Source organism: Phocoena sinus, chromosome 14 (assembly GCF_008692025.1).
Source record: "Phocoena sinus isolate mPhoSin1 chromosome 14, mPhoSin1.pri, whole genome shotgun sequence".
NCBI lineage: Eukaryota > Metazoa > Chordata > Mammalia > Artiodactyla > Phocoenidae > Phocoena > Phocoena sinus.
The window spans coordinates 43,837,557-43,855,941 of record NC_045776.1 but is presented as its reverse complement, the minus strand read 5'-3'; the positions used below and the strand labels follow the sequence as shown (position 1 = coordinate 43,855,941).

The 18,385-nt window shown below is 41.4% G+C and overlaps 1 protein-coding gene across 4 annotated transcripts in view; it reads right to left on the bottom strand.

Annotated features, from left to right (window-relative positions):
* DSC3 (desmocollin 3) overlaps positions 1 to 13,654 on the bottom strand; it is a 43,066-nt gene extending 29,412 nt beyond the window's left edge. The window contains exons 1-4 of one of the 4 annotated variants that reach the window (XR_004345383.1): positions 11,115 to 12,033; positions 5,051 to 5,135; positions 3,025 to 3,224; positions 2,403 to 2,522 (exon numbers count right to left, since the gene is read on the bottom strand). Coding sequence is in view for 3 of the 4 variants with exons in the window: in XM_032602681.1 (XP_032458572.1) it covers positions 2,403 to 2,522; positions 3,025 to 3,224; positions 5,051 to 5,135; positions 11,115 to 11,180 (471 nt within the window). In the remaining variant the exon portion in view is untranslated. Of the gene's footprint in view, positions 1 to 2,402; positions 2,523 to 3,024; positions 3,225 to 5,050; positions 5,136 to 11,114 lie in introns of all 4 variants that reach the window. The other 3 variants (XM_032602681.1, XM_032602680.1, XM_032602678.1) reach the window with 3 other exon arrangements.
* Positions 13,655 to 18,385: the final 4,731 nt, after the last annotated feature.

The following is an 18,385-nucleotide window of genomic DNA, read 5'->3' as shown; positions in this document are numbered from 1 at the left end:
AAAAAAAAAACAAACCAAAAACTGTCCCTTTTCCAGGGTCTCTTGAAACAAGGGTTCTGAATTAAAATACAGACAGTCAGGTGTGCTTGCATGAAATTTGGAAGCCATAAGGGAGATAGATGCCTCCTTTTTGCTGCTTCTACTGTTTTTGCTGGCTCTTTGTGGTGCAATTTTTTTTTCTTTTTTCCTGCAGCAGCAGAAGTTCTAATGGTTTTTCACAGACTTCGTGGATGTTGAGAGACAGGATATAGATCAATCTTTTTGTGAACACTGATGGGAGCAGTTAAGATTGTTTTGGAGCTGCAATTGGAGGAGCAGCTTCCTGCCTGTGGTGGTTCCTTGCCCAGTGCAGTTTCCTGACCATGGCAGTGGCACTTTGGCTCTAAAATGACTGGCTTCCCCATCATGAAGAAAGCAGTATGTCCCTTGGTTATAGATTCTGTGGGGTAGCTAGGAGATTCGTTCCTGAAAATTCAACCTAAAGTTTGTTTCTTGAGCCTTCCCAACAATTCTGTAAACTGTTTAATACACTATCATAAATCCCTCTGTTAATTCCTCAAAGAGAATTGTGCTCTCCGCAACTAAAACCTTACCGAATGGACTCTACTGCCCCAAGAACTGAAAGGATGCAGCTGCCATTAACTGAGAGGGGAGGATATTTTTTATAAGAAAACGCAAACATTTGATTTTTATACGTTAAGTTTGAAATGTCTACTGAAATTCCAAGTGGGAATATTAATTAGGCAACTTGGGCTGGAGATATGAAGTCTTAAGTTTCCAATGTATAAAAAGTACTTAGGGGCTTCCCTGATGGCGCAGTGGTTGAGAGTCCGCCTGCCGATGCAGGGGACATGGGTTCGTGCCCCGGTCCGGGAAGATCCCACATTCCGCGGAGCAGCTGGGCCCGTGGGCCGTGGCCGCTGAGCCTGCGCGTCCAGAGCCTGTGCTCTGCAATGGGAGAGGCCACAACAGTGAGAGGCTGGCGTACCACAAAAAAAAAAAAAGTACTTAAAGCTATGAGGCTGGATGAGATCACCGAGAGAGTGAATATAAATAAACATTACACAAGGTTCATAGTCTGAGCCCTGGAGCTCTCCAAATTTAGAGACTGAGGGGTCAGGGTGGTGAGGGTTGGGAGGATGTGGGAATGAAGAAGAACCAGCAAAACATACTAAGAAGGAGCGGCCAGTGAGAAAAGTGGAAAACTAGGTGACTGTTGTCCTAGAAGCGATGTGAAGGAGGAGGGACAGGTCGGCTAAATCAAATGGACACACGACAAGGAAATGAGGACTAGAAGTGGTGACTGGTTTAACAGTGCAAAGACCAAAATTACCTCTGACCAGTATAAGTTTGGTAAACAGAAGTCATTTCTTAATACACTTTCACCAGTGCTTAAAGTACAATAATCTAAGAGAAGAAACCAGGGTCCAGAACTGGATAGAATTTTCTACAAGTGTGAAAGACACTGGAAGCATAGTTAAAAACATAAACAAGTAGGACACAGGTGGCACCACTGGTATTAAACATCAACCACAGTAATAGAAATGTAAGGGGAAAAGGCAAGCATTATGCCATAGCCTCAACTCAGTCGTTATTTCCATTGTGTATATTCCATTTGGATCTTTATGCAAAGTAAAGCTGACCCTGCTTAAAAACGTCTTGTTTTTAGGAAAAAGTTAAACTATCTAGCAGAGCACACCTGGCCAGTTCTGGGTGGACCCTACCTGCCTCTTCTGCCCCATCTCCCTGCTCCACGCCCATCACACACAGGAAGACTAAGCTCTGTGAGCTCCCGTGAGGAGCCATGCTTGCTTGCACCTCTGTCCCCCTCTCTTCTTCCACAGTGATTTACCTGCATGACACTCTCCCACCCTTCAGGCTTTAGCTCAGATGCCTCCCCCTCTAAGTCTTTTTTCTGTTTTTTACAGCATTTCAGCCCATGAATTCTCAAATCACCCCGACCCAGCCCCATCTCAGCACTCGTCATGCAGTATTGCAATCATTTGCCTACTTCCGTCTTCCTCACTAGACTCATAAAATACATGAGAGCAAAGGCCATGACTAAATGTATTTCTAGCTTCAGTACTTAGAGCAGTGCCTTCCACAGGACAGGGTAGGTGCTCTATAGCCGGCTGCTAAGTGAATGCATAAACTAATAAAGATCATTTAGTGGCTGTAGAGTCTTTCTCATATTATTATTATTAGTTTTTTAGTGATTTTCTAGTTTTTCTCATTATGAGCTTTTTAGTGATTTTCCCATTTTATGTACTTTTATGACTCTCCATGCATATCTTCAATCAAATCTGTTGATTTTTAAATGTTTAAAGAGTTATTAAAACCTGGACAGAACAGACTCTTGGAACTAATTTAGCAATCCCAATCAGAAGGAATGGAAAACCTACCTGTTGAAGGAACAAAGGGAAAGGGCCCAAGGAATTCTCTTGCATTGAGCAGGGGATAGGCGCCCATCTCCTCTTGGAACGCCTGAGAACAGTCTCTTTAGTGTGTCTCTTCCTCAGTACCTGAATTTAGAGAAAGAAAATTAACAATAAACAAAAGCATCACAGCCTACTTCATTGTAAAACAGTGGATGGACCATAAATCTAACACCTCTCTGGAGGCTCAGTGTCAGGAATTTCCATGCTGAAACTAAAGACCAGATAATAAGGTCTTCTTTGTGTTAGAAGGATAAGAAAGAATGTATCCAATGCCCAATGCTACAACAGAGGGATAACCAAACTGACACTGGCACACAAAAGCAAGTAGACTAATTTAGAGGTGGAAGAAACCTTCACAGAGGAGGTGTCATTTAGATTTAACAAAGTAAGATCCAATGTCTAATCAGTGTTGAAAAGGGAAGGAGAAGGAGGGAAGGGAGGAGGAAGGAAGGGAAAGCAAAGAGAAGGAAGAGAAAAGATGAGGAAAATAAATCCTATTTTTTCTTCTGTCTTCTTTGCAACCTTTAATGAGAGTATTTAAATGAGAAGAAAAACATGCCTGAAAATATCAATGTACTTTGAATACCTTCTTCTGATGTTCCAGGAGCACAGGAACCTCTTTCTGTGTCTGTTTCTTTGAGTCAGAAAGCCATATGGTGAAATATCTTTTCTCATCAGACAACACAACAGCATGGGCTGTGTATACTGATCCATCTTCTAGAACTCTGAAATCAGGATCACTGGATTGGATGTGGTCTGCAGATCCGAGGCACTCTTTCAAATTAACTGCAAGTAGGAATTTCCAAGTTGTAACGTAAGAAACACATGCAAAAAGAAAAACAGTGTTAAAATAATTTATACAATCTTCTTCAAAATCCTGAAGTGAAATGAAATGAACCAATCACTCTGCATTTATCAAATATCTTAAGACTCTTTACATGTAATTTTTTTAAAGTGATAATACTTTCTCTGTTAAAAAAATGACAATTCTGGATTGTATATTTGTATTAAATAAGGTTTTTTAAACCTTTATATGCTTCTAAGAGGCTTATGAAAATGATCTTCCTATTAAAGACGTCTGTGTGTTGCAATCATGACAAAGCTGAGCTACATGCCCGCCCACACAGCTGGATAAACAAACAGAAACGTTTTCCTTAACAATATAGTCTGAATCTTTTAAGATACACCTGTGTTAAGCCAGAAGTTTCACACAAAGAGTGACAGAGTGTATGAGTTTGGCAAACAGTCAAGTAAGAAAAATCTTTAAATTCTTCCCACTAGCACTTTTCTGTCACATCTCCCCCACCCCCCACCCCGACCCTCACCAACGCCCCAGGGGCCCAGAGTTCTCTTTGTGTTCCTGTTCCTTGCTTTCCCGAGCTCCCCAGTGAAATGCTATGTGGAATCCTCTCCCCCTGGAAATTTTCCCAAGTGAAAAGTCATAAAATATAAGTATCATACAAGTGTTTTGATACTTATATCAAAAGTATCAAATCCGTCCCATTCGTCCACTATCTGCTTTGACAGAAACCAAACTGATACATTAATACACACTTAAGTAATAACCTAATACTCACTTAAGTAATATCATCTCAAAAGATTCATGTTACACATGTATAGTGTTTTCACTTTAATCCAAATCTGTCACAGATGGAAACGTTAAGTCAAAATGAAGTGAACATCTTTAGAAGTGATGACACATTTCTCTCATGTTCATACTTTTATCAGAGTGATAACCTCTGGCCTATTCCCCTGGAGGAACACCCCCGACTTCTCTTTACATCCTCTCCTTTCTTCCTTCCCAGAAATGGGACACTGTTGAAAATTAATGTGGCGTCTCTGGGACAAGCTATATCTCTGAAAAAAACATGATGCTTTCCTCCAGTATTCCCTGTACCACAGGGAAAGTCCACCTGGACAGAGCTTCCCAGCTGTTGGGAAAGGTTGAGGTTCCCTAACTTGTCAAGTGTGCAAATGGCTGATTAAGCGCAGTTTTGAATGGAATAGTTCACCTTGTTATATTTCTCACTGCAGCTATGGCATTGATAAAAATACTGCTCTGATTCTCTCAGGTCCTTACCTATATCTCTCCAGTGCTTAGAATCCTAGAGTAATGAAAGGGCTACATTCTACATGTAATTCTTTATGTAATTTTTACTGTTAAAACATAAGTGACTACAAAAGCATGGATTAGCACATGTTCATTAGAATCGATGAGAGAATTCTATAGAGTTCTAAAGAACAGAACATATATTTTAAACTTGACTTGTATCTAATTATTGGTTCCAGCTAATTCCAAAAGGCAAAGATTGAATAACATGCTCTTTCCAGCATAAGTAAATTAAATTTCTGTTTTAAAAACACTGTTTTGGGCTTCCCTGGTGGCGCAGTGGTTGAGAGTCCGCCTGCTGATGCAGGAGACACGGGTTTGTGCCCTGGTCCAGGAAGATCCCACATGCCGCGGAGTGGCTGGGCCCGTGAGCCATGGCCGCTGAGCCTGCGCCTCCGGAGCCTGTGCTCCGCAATGGGAGAGGACACAACAGTGAGAGCCCCGTGTACCGCAAAAAAAAACAAAAACAAAAACAAAAAAACGCTGTTTTGAAATTGCTCACCTCTGCCAACCACTTTGTCTGCCTCTAGTTGGGAAGGTATATGAAATATCACCTTTTTGCAAGCTTCACATGCAAAACTGAAGACCTAGGAAAAAATGGTCACATTAATACAGTATAGAATAAAGAACTAAGTTTTAGATATGCAAGATATATAAGTCCTAGAGATCTACAGCTCGCAATACTGTATTGTATACTTAAAATTTTTGCTGAGAGTAAATCTTATGTTAAGTGTTCTTACCAAAAGAAAATAATAATAATATATAAAGAAGGTGAGAGGAAACTTGGAGGTAATGGATATGTTTATGGGATAGATGGTGATGATGTTCTCACGGGTACATACTTATCTCCAAGCTCATCAATTGGTGTACATTGAATATGCACAGCTTTTTGTGTGTCCATTTCACCTCAATAACATAGTTTTTAAAAAGAATAAAGAACAAAGCCATATGATCTCAATAGATGCACGCAATTGACATAATCCAACACCGACTTACAATTAAAAACTTTCAACAAACTAGGAATTCAAGAGATTTTGCTCAATGTGATAAAGGGCATCTATGAAAAACATCCTACTTAACAGAGAAAGACTGAATGCTTTCCTCTGACATAAAGAACAAGACAATGATGCCTACTCTCACCACCTCTATTCAACATTGTACTGGAGGTTCTAGCCAGGGCAATTACACACACACACAAATAAAATTAAAGGCATCCAGATTGGGAAAGAAGAAATAAAATAGTCTCTGTTTTCAAATGATATGATCTTGTACATAGAAAATCCTAAGGAATCCACTAAAAACTATCAAAAAAATAATAAGTGGTTTCAGCAAGGTTGCAGGATACAAGATCAACATACAAAAACCGATTGTTTTCCTATATACTAGCAATAAAAAAATCTGAAAACAAAATTAAGCAAACAATTCTATTCACAATAGATATCCCACCTTCATAGATTAAAAGACGTATTCCCAAAATTCATCTAACAAATTCAATGCACTCCCTATTGAAATCCCAAATAACTTTTTTTGCAGAAATTAAAAATCAATCCTTGAGGAAATGCAAGGGACCCAAAGACCCAAATAAACTTGAAAAAGAACAAAGTTGAAAGATTTCCCAATTTCAAAACTTACTACAAAAATACAATAATCAAGGCAGAGTGGTACTAGTGTCAGGACAAACATATAGATGAATGGAATGGAACTGAAATTCCATAAATAGGCCCTTACATATTTAAAAATACATTATTGGTTTTGTTTGCTGCCACTTATTTTAGTGTTTCAAATATATGTCCACAAGTAAGATCAGGCTACTACTTTTCAACTTCATACCATCCTCATAAAATGAGTTAGGGAGAGTTCCACTTTTTTCTGTTCTTTGAAACAATGTATATAAGGTAGAGATTATCTGTTCCATATAATTATGGAAAAATTCACCTATCTCAGGTCTGGGCTTGATGGATATGACAGTGTGTGTATGTGGAGACATTTGGCTTCCAATTCAGTGTCTTTATAAGTCTATTTACAGTTTGTATACCTCCTCGAGTCAACGTTGGTAATTTGTATCTTGTAGAAAATTGCCTATTTTGTCTCTTTTCAAATGAACTAGAATAATATATTAATATTATTATCTACTTTTTAAAACATCTGTCCTCTCCATAACTGTGCCTCTTTTTATTCCTAATATCGTCTTATCTGTGCCTTCTCTATTTTTCACTTTTTCAGTCATAGCAGGTTGGTCTATACTTTCAAATGATAGCATTTGGTTTTGCTAATCCTCTATATTGCTTGTTTCTTTTTCCTTTTTTAACTGTTCTTCATAAGATATACTCTAAGTACACGTGTATTTTAAGAAATAATAAAAAAAACACTAGGGCACTTACCTTCAAAGTTAAGAAATAAAACATTACTATTATTTTCAAAGTCCCTATATAACTCTCCCTAACTGCATTTTCTTCTTGACTTCAACCTCTCCAAATATCAATAATGAATGATTATTTTTGTAAATCATTTACTTCCCCATTTCTGCTTAATTTTATCCCATGAGTATGTGTCCCTAAAGAAAATTGGTTTGTTTTGCCAACTTTAGGCTTTAAATATATGTAGTCATATGCCAATTATATGCAACTTGATTTCTTTCCTCAAATTATGTTTGTGAAATAGATCCATGCTGAATATATAGCAGCAGCCCATTCATCTTTGTCGCTGTATAGTACATCACTGGAAAGCAGGTACAATTAATTCATTAATATAAGGGATCGATATTGGAAAGGATGATATTCATATATAGATTTCAGTTATGCGATGTTTCCTGAATTATAAAGAAATTTGATACTATGTTTGTGGGGACTGGATATATTACTGAAAATAAAGTAAAAACATAAAATAAAACCACCATTAATTAGCAATGATGAGCTAATGACTTTTATAGGTATTTTAAAAGTAACTTTTGTACAGATGAGTGCCCAACAACAAAAAAATACAACATATAAAAAAAATTTTAAAGATTAATGAATTATGGATTGACTATTTGAGTTATAAAAGAATTTATTTTAATGAAGAACCCTCCAGGGCAACTTTAAATATCTGACATAAAACTTAGAGTTGCGAGCAACTTTAAATTAAAATGTAACAAATTAAGTTTTAAAAAATGATAATATAAAGTATTATCTACTCTAGTCTGAGAAAAATGACTTGCTTTGTTTCACTTTACAGTACTGTCCAAATTGTATTAATTGTATCATAGAAAGCTTATCATACAAATCATTAAATCCTGATAGAACTATCTAATGCCAAAGGGAGAGTGAAAACACAGGCATACGTGTCAGTGTTTCATTTTTGTGCTGTTGTTCAATTTTAGAGTGAATAGGCAAGGTAGGCTTTCTAAAATAACACCTTTTTCAATAGAGGAAAAAGAAGCCAAAGAACAGAAATTTATAGAGTATCTGAAACATAAAGGAGATCTTGACTGAGCATATCGGTTACAGACAGAATTTTCAATTCGTCGTTTCTCCTGTGGACACTTGCCATCTTAGAGACGGAAATCTTACCTTTCAAGTTCTTACCACCCTGAATTGTAGGATTTACCTTTCTGTATTCTCAGTGCTTTGATGATTCTACTAAATTTCTTTCTAACCAAACTCTGTATGATGGGATTCTAGTTAAATGGAAAGTATGATTAGCTGCAGGTCAATGCCATATATGGGATGGCAACTGCCACAAGGATTACAACAGGGCCAAAAAATGTGCACAGCTTACATGTATTTAGTGACTCAGAGAGTGCTGCACCATTTAGCTGTATCTCAATATGAGCACCAATAATCTCCATTAAAGAAGGTAGGTGATAATGAACTGATATAAATATATACTACAACTCTGACTTCCTTAAGATCGTGGTTTTGAAATAAACTAGTTCGCATTTACTTATTTTATTTGTCCTAAGCTTTTTTCCCCACTAATGCAAAAGATAATAGAAAGTATTATACTCACTTTTATTTTAAAAATTGAATATGTCAAATGTTATCAAGAACAATAGTAACAAAAAAGTCTGTTAAAGGAGTCACATTATTCTCAAATGCTATAAAGTCTGAAAAGATAGAATGCCCGTTTGTCAACATAGGTTGCAGGCAGAATTTCACATACTCCAAGGGGAAAAGCATGTTATGTTATAAAGAAAAATATTATTTTAATTCCTTTTGAAGAGCCCTTTTAGCAAGTGATAGATTAACCATGTCCAAGTACATACCATTTATAATATATAATAGTAAATATAATTCCCAAAGTGGATTTGATATGGCAAACAATAGTCAACACACATATAAAAGGATCTCATTATTTATAACAGGGCAGAAGACATCTGAGCAACTGAGCTAATGTGAATTAGTTTTCACCATTCCTAACAATTTTGCTACTTTAAAAGGAGAAACATTTTAAGAGCTACTCAGTGCTTTCAACAATAATGCGATGATCTGACACGTTTCTTTTCTAGTTTCCCCCTCTCCTTTCTTCCTTTTCTTTGTATATGTGTATGGAAGGATGATTAGGAATTGTAGTTAATTGTAGCAGTTTGGAGTATACTGAGGATAGAAAGGTGGGAAAGGGATGCAGATTCAGAAGAAAAGTGCAGAAGGGAAGATTCCACAACCTATGGGGCAGCTCAGTGGGAAAGCTAACACCTTAAAAGTCTCAGTTTTCTGTTGAAGAGCTCACTTCAAACAAGGAATTGTCTTTGAGAAATCCATTAAGAGGTCCATAAAATGAAAACTGCGTTTCTAAAATGTTATGCCCTTAATATTATACCAAAGAGTCCTAGGAGTCAAAAGGAAATACAGATATAGGATGGTCAACAGAAGTCTTAATTTATCCGTCTGGACAGAAATTGAAGTTGTCTGTAAACTGGGGATTGCAGGTGAAAGAAATTATTCTATATACACTCTCTAGTATACAAGTCTCCAGACAGACCATTTAATCTAAACTTTAGGAAATTCTTTTAAAAAATAATCCTAAAGGAAGTCATACACTAAAGCTGATGCCATCCCTGTTTAGATGTACAGGCACCTTCCTGCCTTGCCGCGCCCCAGTACTCCCACCACCACACCCCGCCACCCGGACAGATACTCGCATTCCACGCCCTCCCCTCCAGCGAATACACGAGAAATCTTGAGAACACAGCACCTCCGCTGTTTTCTTCTCCCCATTCCGGGATTCCTTTCGCAGGGAAAACACAAAACACTAAATTCATGCTTTTAAACATATTAGCTGGAAACACTTTCCAAGATATCACAAAAGAGCGCACTTTGAGAGCAGTTCCCACTTGTAAAGAGTCATTTCATCAGCTCATTTTGTTGGAACAGCTGCCTGACAGGTCGACGCCCTCATCTGTACAATTTCTTGTCCATAAATATATCTTAGATCATAACTACTAAACCATTATTCATAACTCGATGATTCAAAGAGAAGTCAAAGCTGGCACCCACACGCCCTGCTTGGGGGCTGAGAGCAGCAAGAATCCAAGTAGCCAGAGTCGACCTGCTCCCGAGCCAGGCTGGTCCTCTCGCCACCGGACCAAGCGCGGGGCAGTCGGGAGTTCGCAGCTTCTTTCCAGAGCATGTCTTGAGCGCAGCCGTGGTCTCGGCCGCAGCTCCGCGTAATCGCACAGAGTTCCCGATTTTTCGTTTTGTGTATCGCGAGTTCTCCGAGACTTGTCCGTACCTTCCTCTCGGGGTGGATCTGATCTTGGGTCTCAGGTTTCCTGGTCACAGAAGACCCCCAGGCTGGGCTCTGGGCTTGCGCAGTCCTGCAGGAGCCGGACAAAGAACCACCCAGTCCCACGCCTCTCCCAACACTCCTCTCAGCCTGATTCTATCCCCTCAGCCCCACCCAACTCCCCCATCACACCGCCGACCCAACCCCCATCCCTAATGGAGCCGCGCACGCCCTCGCGCCCCAGGTACACTCCGGGTGGCCAGCGCGGGTGGACCGCTCAGGTGAGCTGCTTCAACGGAGGCAAACCTGGAAGCCATTTTTCAGAGGTAACTCAACGCCGGGACTCAGGGGCACCGCTCCAACCCCTCCTCTCACTAGCGTCCCCATCCCAGGGGACCCTGGGGTAGGGGGTCAGCCCCTGTAACTCACTCAGGGATCCTCCAAAACCTAACCCAACACTCTTCTTCGCTCTCTACCCAAACCCACCCCAACCATCATCACCAGCCCTAGGAGCCAGGAAAGGAGCGCGAACCCCAAGCCAGCCCACTCGCCACGGCGCACGAGAGAGCTCAGCGAAGCGGGAGCCCATCCCGTAATTCAAACAATCGAACAAGTCCGAAACAAAACCCTCAGTCCGGAACTGACTGAGGACTGGTTTCCCATCCTCATCCCTCAGACCCCGAATCTGGCTCCTCTGTGCCCCTCCCGCCCCCACCCCCAAGATGGAGCTAAGCCGCGGATGTCACCTTTCGGTCGGCTTCGCCCCCACCGCTCCCCCTGCAGGACCAGTGCCCATTCGACCCCCTGCCGCATCCCGGCTCCGGGTAGGTGGTCGCGCCCCACCCCGCCCGGGCTCCACTCACCACAAGGGTTAGCAGCTGCCTGCAGAGAGCTCCGCGCAGGGAGTTCTGGGGCCCGGCGGCAGCCATCGGGGTGCGGGGCCGGAGAGGAGGACGCAGGCACCGGGCGGGACGTAAGAGACCAGAGCCCGCTGAGGTGCGGCGGCGCGGAGGTGCACTTCTTTCAGCTGCTCGTTACGCCGCCCGGGACTTTTTCAGGTTTGCGTGCCGGAGGGCGTTTTCACTCCTGAGACGGGATTGGACTCGGGAGACGCCGAGCCGCCCCTCCTCGTTTTTTCTCAAGTTTTATCACCGCGAGAACCTCTGGGGAGCTGCCCAAGACTGCCCTTAGGCTTCTCGGAGGCCGCGCCGGGTGCTCGCTCGCTGGAAAGCTGTCCAGGCCACCCCCTCTCTGCCAGCTCTCCCACGCCCCTCCCCCGCCTCCGGCTGCCACGCCTTTCGCCCAAAGCTCAGTGGGGTCTTCCTCGCAGACAATGCTTGGCGCGTTCCTACTGCGGAAGCCAAAACCGCCTGCAGGGATCCCTGCCCCAACACGGGCGCTCCTGGGTGCCAGCAACACCCTTGTCATTGGACCAGCGGATACTCCCTTCAACATCTGATCAAATGCTGGGCAAAGTCTCCAGGTTAATGCAAAATATATGTATTCTACCCAAATTTGCCTCACACGATAAGATAAAGGACGGGAGGGGAAATTATCCCAAGAGGCATGAATAAGCTGACACTTGTTATACCAGAAATTAAAAGCAAATAAAGGGAATTCTGATATCTTACCATTTTCACGCACCCAAAATATGAGGGATTACACTCAAAGCTTTCATTTCCTGCCAATCTCGTGGCCTCATCTGAGTCTTCTAAGAATTTGTTCTTCTTATATGAAATTATCGATTTGAGTAATTACCTGGTAATTACACTAAAACGCAATTTTTTGGTTTGTGGTAAAAGAAAAATCTACCGCACAAAAGCTTCTAGTCTAAAATGAGGCTTACAGATTCAATATCATTCGACAAATGTTTATCACTGCCCAGAATTGCACAGGCACTGCGGCTGGAGGAAAGAAAATGCACAAAACCCAGTTCCTGCCCAAAGCAATTCAAAGTCTATGAGGGAATAAAGGCATTCATCATAGCCCAGTATGCTAAACCTCTTAATAGAAAGGAAGCTTACAACACTAGGGCACATTCCTTTGTTTCTCTCTAGACTGAGTTTTGTGTCCTCTAAGGCCCCACCTAGTAGACTCAGGATGAACTCCCTCTTACATATGTGCTGTTGCTTCTTAAAGTCCGTGCACAAGTTCCAAGGTCAGGACCCTCAGACACTGCAGATTAATCAGAGAAGGCACTAAGGCCTTCATTCATCCCACCCTGGTCACCCCAATAGGCTGCTTGTCTAAGCCACGTGTTTCCCTAAAACTCACAGGCCTAAGCTCTCAGGTCTCAAACCCTAAGCTGAGCTTCCCAGTCCCACCTCTGAGGCATGCAAGGCTCCTATGCACCCATCAGAGATCCTGTTTCACCTCTGGAGGCCTCGTATGCAAGAGCTCTTCCAACCTCAGAGAATGCTCTCCATATTTCACTCCAACCATTTTCACCTCCCATCCTCCAGACCCTCACCTTGACCCATGACCTCAAGACCGAGCCTCTCAAAGTGTCCTCTGGCCCCAGGCCGACTTTAGAAACAAGCCAGGATGATAGCTCTCATCAGAAGGCAAATTGGCTAGCACTTGATTTTGGACCCTCAGCCTCCAGAACTAAATAATGTTTGAGATAAGAACCAAGCAGAAGGGTGGGAACATGTTTTGGGCAAAGACCATAGTAATAGCCCTAGCGGAGCTCTCAGGAGTCTTGTAAGGGTTTCCCACATCAAGGAAATAGGAAGGAGTTTCTTCAAGACCTGTGCTGAGAATCAGGTTAGAAAGGTAGTCTTCTAACAAACCAGGCTGAGGAGTTGAATTTCATCCTAGAGGAGATGGAGAATCATCCACTCAATCTGTAAGAAAGATGATCACTTTGGGTGAGTTAATGGGCTCATTAACTTCATTAATGAACCTGTTTCTGCCATGATATAGCTTTTCCTTAATATTTAGGAAATAAAAGATTTGAAATGTTTTTCTTTATGCTCAGTAGCCCTAGTTTTCAGTGATTTCAACTTTGTCTAATAGAGTCTGACCTGATTACTACTGTCTTGCATGTGACTAAAACCATAAGATAGCTATCATTTGCTGTATAATTAAGGTGATTGTTAAACCTACTGACTATATATGACAGTTACTCTGAGCTTCTATGTTTAGCTTCTACAAAATAAAAATTATAGGAATCTATTCCAGAAATAGTATAAGAAAGCATATTGGTGATATTTTCTATTTGTATTGTAAAATTCTAGGTGCAATATGAATACTGAATAATAACAATATGGAGTATAACTATCTTGGAATTTCCTGTTTTGCTAAGACATGTATTTGTCCACCATGAGTATATTAAAGTCCTAATAAAAAGCAATGTGCTTTTATAATTTAGAAAAGAATCTTCATAGGCAGTTATCATTATAAATATGACTTGAAGACAAATTTAAAAATTGCTTTTATTTCTGCTGTGGAGATTATAATTTTAAGTGAAATTGTTGAAAATTTATTTAAAACCTGAGCTTTAGTTTGAATATAGTTAGAACTGGATGCCTTCTATAATAAAATTAATTTTAAATCATCATGAGACATCATAAAGCATAAAGAGTTATTCTGAAATGTCTTTATTTTAATACCCTGTACCCCAAACTGGAAGTCAGTTGGAAGTCACGACTAAAAGCATAATGTACAAAAATGGGAAAGAAATATGATTTTTCCTTGTTATCTTCTTAGTTTGAGGGTAAGAGCAGCAATAAATAAAAGATCAAAAATGGAAGATGATCTTAAGCTAACGTCTAAAACTTCAGGGATCCAGGTGAATTGTCAAATTTTCAGTAGAAAGCAAACTTAAGGTCATCAGGAAGAGTTCTCTGTAGCTAGGAGGGATCTCTGGCCACAGAAAGGGTAAAGACCCTAGGAGCTGGGAGCCGACTCCTAGCCCACTGAGAAGGCTGCCTTGCACAACACCCACAGGTGCTGGTCTCACACACCCACTCACCTCAGTGGTTTATATGGGCGGTGACACCGCAAATGTGGGTCCCCTCACACACACCTATAAAACACAACCAGTACAACTGCATGATGTTTGGAACAAATTTGCTGGTAAGGGAAGAGATATTTATGAAAAGCTTAAATTAAAACCAAGTAAAAGTTTCATGTTGAATAGTCCTACTAGTGACACAGAATGAGTTCTGCCCTGAGACGTTAGCTCCGAAGCATTTGTAGAATATTATTTAGGGTAAATAGTCACGGTAATGAACAGTACTCAAACAAATTGCTTGCTGGAGCAAGAGTGGGAAATACTGTACACACATGTACTCAAGTGCCAGGAGCGTTCTCAGACTTAATTTTTAGAAATTAGCTCCCCTTAGTGTATCCACTTGCTCTTTTAGAGAAGGCTCTTCCCTGGTGCTTGGCAACTGGGCGGTCGGATTCTCTCATCTCCACTACTGTTTTCCTCTAAGAGTACTAAATTCTGCTACTGCCCTTCCAGCCTCCAGGAGAGGATGCTGCTTTTCCTGTAGCACCTTTCCCAAAGTGTGGCGGTAGGTCCTCCACAAATTTCCCACAGCGCTGCTAAGAACGGCCGTGATTTTTTTTTCTTTTGTCATTTAAAAAGACTGCTGGAGACGACGTCAAGAGTAACCTATAATATTGCATTGATGCTCAGGACGAGAGCCATCCACCATCTCCATCAACCTCACGGCAAGCACCCCTCCCAGCTCTATTTCCACCCCCATGGAAATGCTCCGGGAAACAAACAGAACCTCGAGCCTAGACCAGAATGAACCCTGGCCTCCCAGGGAACAGAAGTTTACCTTTCCTCCTTTTCTGTGCTGTGTCCTTACTCCTGAGGATTAATTTCTACCCAGAGTGATTGACAGTAGGATTACCCATTTCTTTCCCGAGAAAACACTCCCAGCCACAGAGGTGTGACCTTTCACTCTAACCTTGCAACAAACATTCAAAAATTGAACATTTGTACATCTCTCAAACTCAGAAATATCCAGTTTAAGTGACACCATGATAATAGTCCAATCCAGATAGGGTGTGCCAGGCTCAGAAAGGCTCCCTTTCAGTCTCTCCTTATTAATAAATGATTCAAGAACTATTACAATAGTTTTACTCTTTCTCCACGGAAATCTTCAGACGCCCTGACAAATAGCCTCTCTTTTGCAAACAGGCCTTTCAAGGAGAGAGGAATGGTCTCCTGGTGACTTCTCACCAGGCTGGAAGGAAGACGGATTTCCACACAGACAACTCCTCCATTGTGTGAGTGATAACTTCGTACATTAACTACACAAACCCAGGGTAACAAAGCCCTGCTACAGGGTCAATTTAGTCCCTCTTATCTTGGAATCATCCCATAATCCTTCACTTCATGTCAGTGTGAAAATTTCTTCCCACCAGGTGAGGCTTTAGTTTCTCCTATATGTTCTCATGTCGCCAGGAGAGCGCATTGTGTGCATCTGTTGTTCAAAGAGCATTACTCACGGATGAAGGCTACAGGTGTGAATGGGCCAACTTCCAGATGCTATGTGTCATTCATCTGATTCATTGGCCCGTCAGCCTTCTTTTTTCCCAGAAGTTTAGGAGGACCATCCCTCAAAATCAGCTTGGGGAAGTGGCAGACCCCCAGCTCAGATGCCTATCAGCTAGCTCAGGAGTGGAGAAACAGATTTTCCCACCAGTTCTCTATGGGCAGTAAATTATTTAATTCAGTTATTATTTATTGTTCTTAATTGTTGATTTTATTTTTAATTATCTACTCATTAATTTTATCTACTTAAGATTTATTCAACTTGATTTTTTTTCTTTTCAGCCTGCCCAGTTTCCCAAGCCCTTCTGTCACTAGATAAGGAGTAGCTTTCTACCAATTAGCTACTTAGTGTTCACTGAACAAGCCAAACACCAAGGTTCTTTCCTTGTACTGCTTTTAAGCATCATACTTGTGTTTGCCTTTCAACATTATGATAAGCTGCACTTTTCCCTAATTGATAAGTTCTAGTCTTAACTTGCACACATCTATGTAAGGTTATACCAGATCCCTATTCCTCTAAACAACCCTAATGCAGGGATCTTACCTGAATGTTAAAAGAAAAAGAGAGAGAGAAGCTAGAAATATTCCTATTAGGCATGTAGGCATGTCCCAGAAAGCCTATTTTGTTGTCCCTTTCTCCTAAGGTTGCAGTGTTCTTGACATGTGCAATGAAATTGGCTGCTTCTCCCAGATTCCAAGTTCTGTTTGGATGGTGGTCCGAGAAAGACTTGATCTTAACTATAATATTTCACTTTAAAAATGAGAATCTCTGACCAAAATCACCCTTTCAGGCCCGCAAAGTAATAAATAGTACTTTTAGACATCTCAAAATAAATTATTCCAAACTCACAGAAACATCCTTAAGAACTTTATTTCCTACTCAAAACAATGTTAAGTAGAGCCCTGAACCAAGATGGTGGAGTAGAAGGATATGCTCTCACTTCCTCTTGTGAGAACACCAGAATCACAGCTAGCTGCTGGACAATCATCGACAGGAGAACACTGGAACTCACCAAAAAAGATACCCCACATCCAAAGACAAAGGAGAAGCCACAATGAGACTGTAGGAGTGGCGCAATCACAGTAAAATCAAATCCCATAACTGCTGGCTGAGTGACTCACAGACTGGAGAACACTTATACCACAGAAGTCCACCCACTGGAATGAAGGTTCTGAGCCCCACGTCAGGCTTCCCAAGCTGGGGGTCCAGCAACGGGAGGAGGAATCCTAGAGAATCAGACTTTGAAGGCTAGTGGGATTTGATTGCAGGACTTCAACAGGACTGGGGGAAACATAGACTCCACTCTTGGAAGGCACTCACAAAGTAGAGTGTGCATCGGGACCCAGGGGAAGGAGCAGTGACCCCAGGGGAGACTGAACCAGATCTACCTGCTAGTGTTGGAGGGTCTCCCGCAGAGGTGGGGGGTGGCGTAACACTGGTAGCAGAACTTCCAGGAAGTAGTCCTTGGCGTGAGCCCTCCCAGAGTCCACCATTAACCCCACCAAAGAGCCCAGGTAGGCTCCAGTGTTGGGTTGCCTCAGGCCAAACAACCAACAGGGAAGGAACCCAGCCCCACACATCAGCACTCAAGTGGATTAAAGTTTTACTGAGCTCTGCCCACCAGAGGAACAGTCAGCTCTACCCACCACCAGTCCCTCCCATCAGGAAACTTGCCCAAGCTTCTTTGATCGCCGCATTCACCAGAGGGCAGACAGCAGAAGCAAGAAGAACTACAGTCCTGCATCCTGTGGAACAAAAACCATATTCACAGAAAGATAGACAAGATGAAAAAGCAGAGGGCTATGAACCAGATGAAGGAACAAGATAAAATCCCAGAAAAACAACTAAATAAAGTGGAGATAGGCAACCTTAATGAAAAAAAAATCAGAATATTGAGAGTGAATATGATCCAGGACCTCAGAAAAAGAATGAAGGCAAAGGTTGAGAAGATGGAAGAAATGTTTAACAAAGACCTAGAAGAATTAAAGAACAAACAAACAGAGATGGAAAATACAATAACTGAAATGAAAACTACACTAGAAGGAATCAATAGCATAATAACCAAGGCGGAAGAATGGATAAGTGACCTGGAAGACAGAATGGTGGAATTCACTGCCGTGGAACAGAATAAAGAAAAAAGAATGAAAAGAAATGAAGTCAGCCTAAGAGACCTCTGGGACAACATTAAATGCAACAACATTCGCATTATAGGGGTCCCAGAAGGAGAAGAGAGAGAGAAAGGACCAGAGAAAATATTTGACGAGATTATAGATGAAAACTTCCCTAACGTGTGAAAGGAAATAGCCACCCAAGTCCAGGAGGCACAGAGAGTCCCATACAGGATAAACCCAAGGAGAAACATGCCAAGACACATAGTAATCAAATTGGCAAAAATTAAAGACAAAGAAAAATTATTGAAAGCAGCAAGGGACAAATGACATATAACATACAAGGGAGCTCCCATAAGGTTAACAGGTGATTTCTCAGCAGAAACTCTACAAGACAGAAGGGACTGGAATGATATACTTAAAGTGATGAAAGGGAAGAAGCTACAACCAAGAGTACTCTACCCAGCAAGGATCTCATTCAGATTCGATGGAGGAATCAAAAGCTTT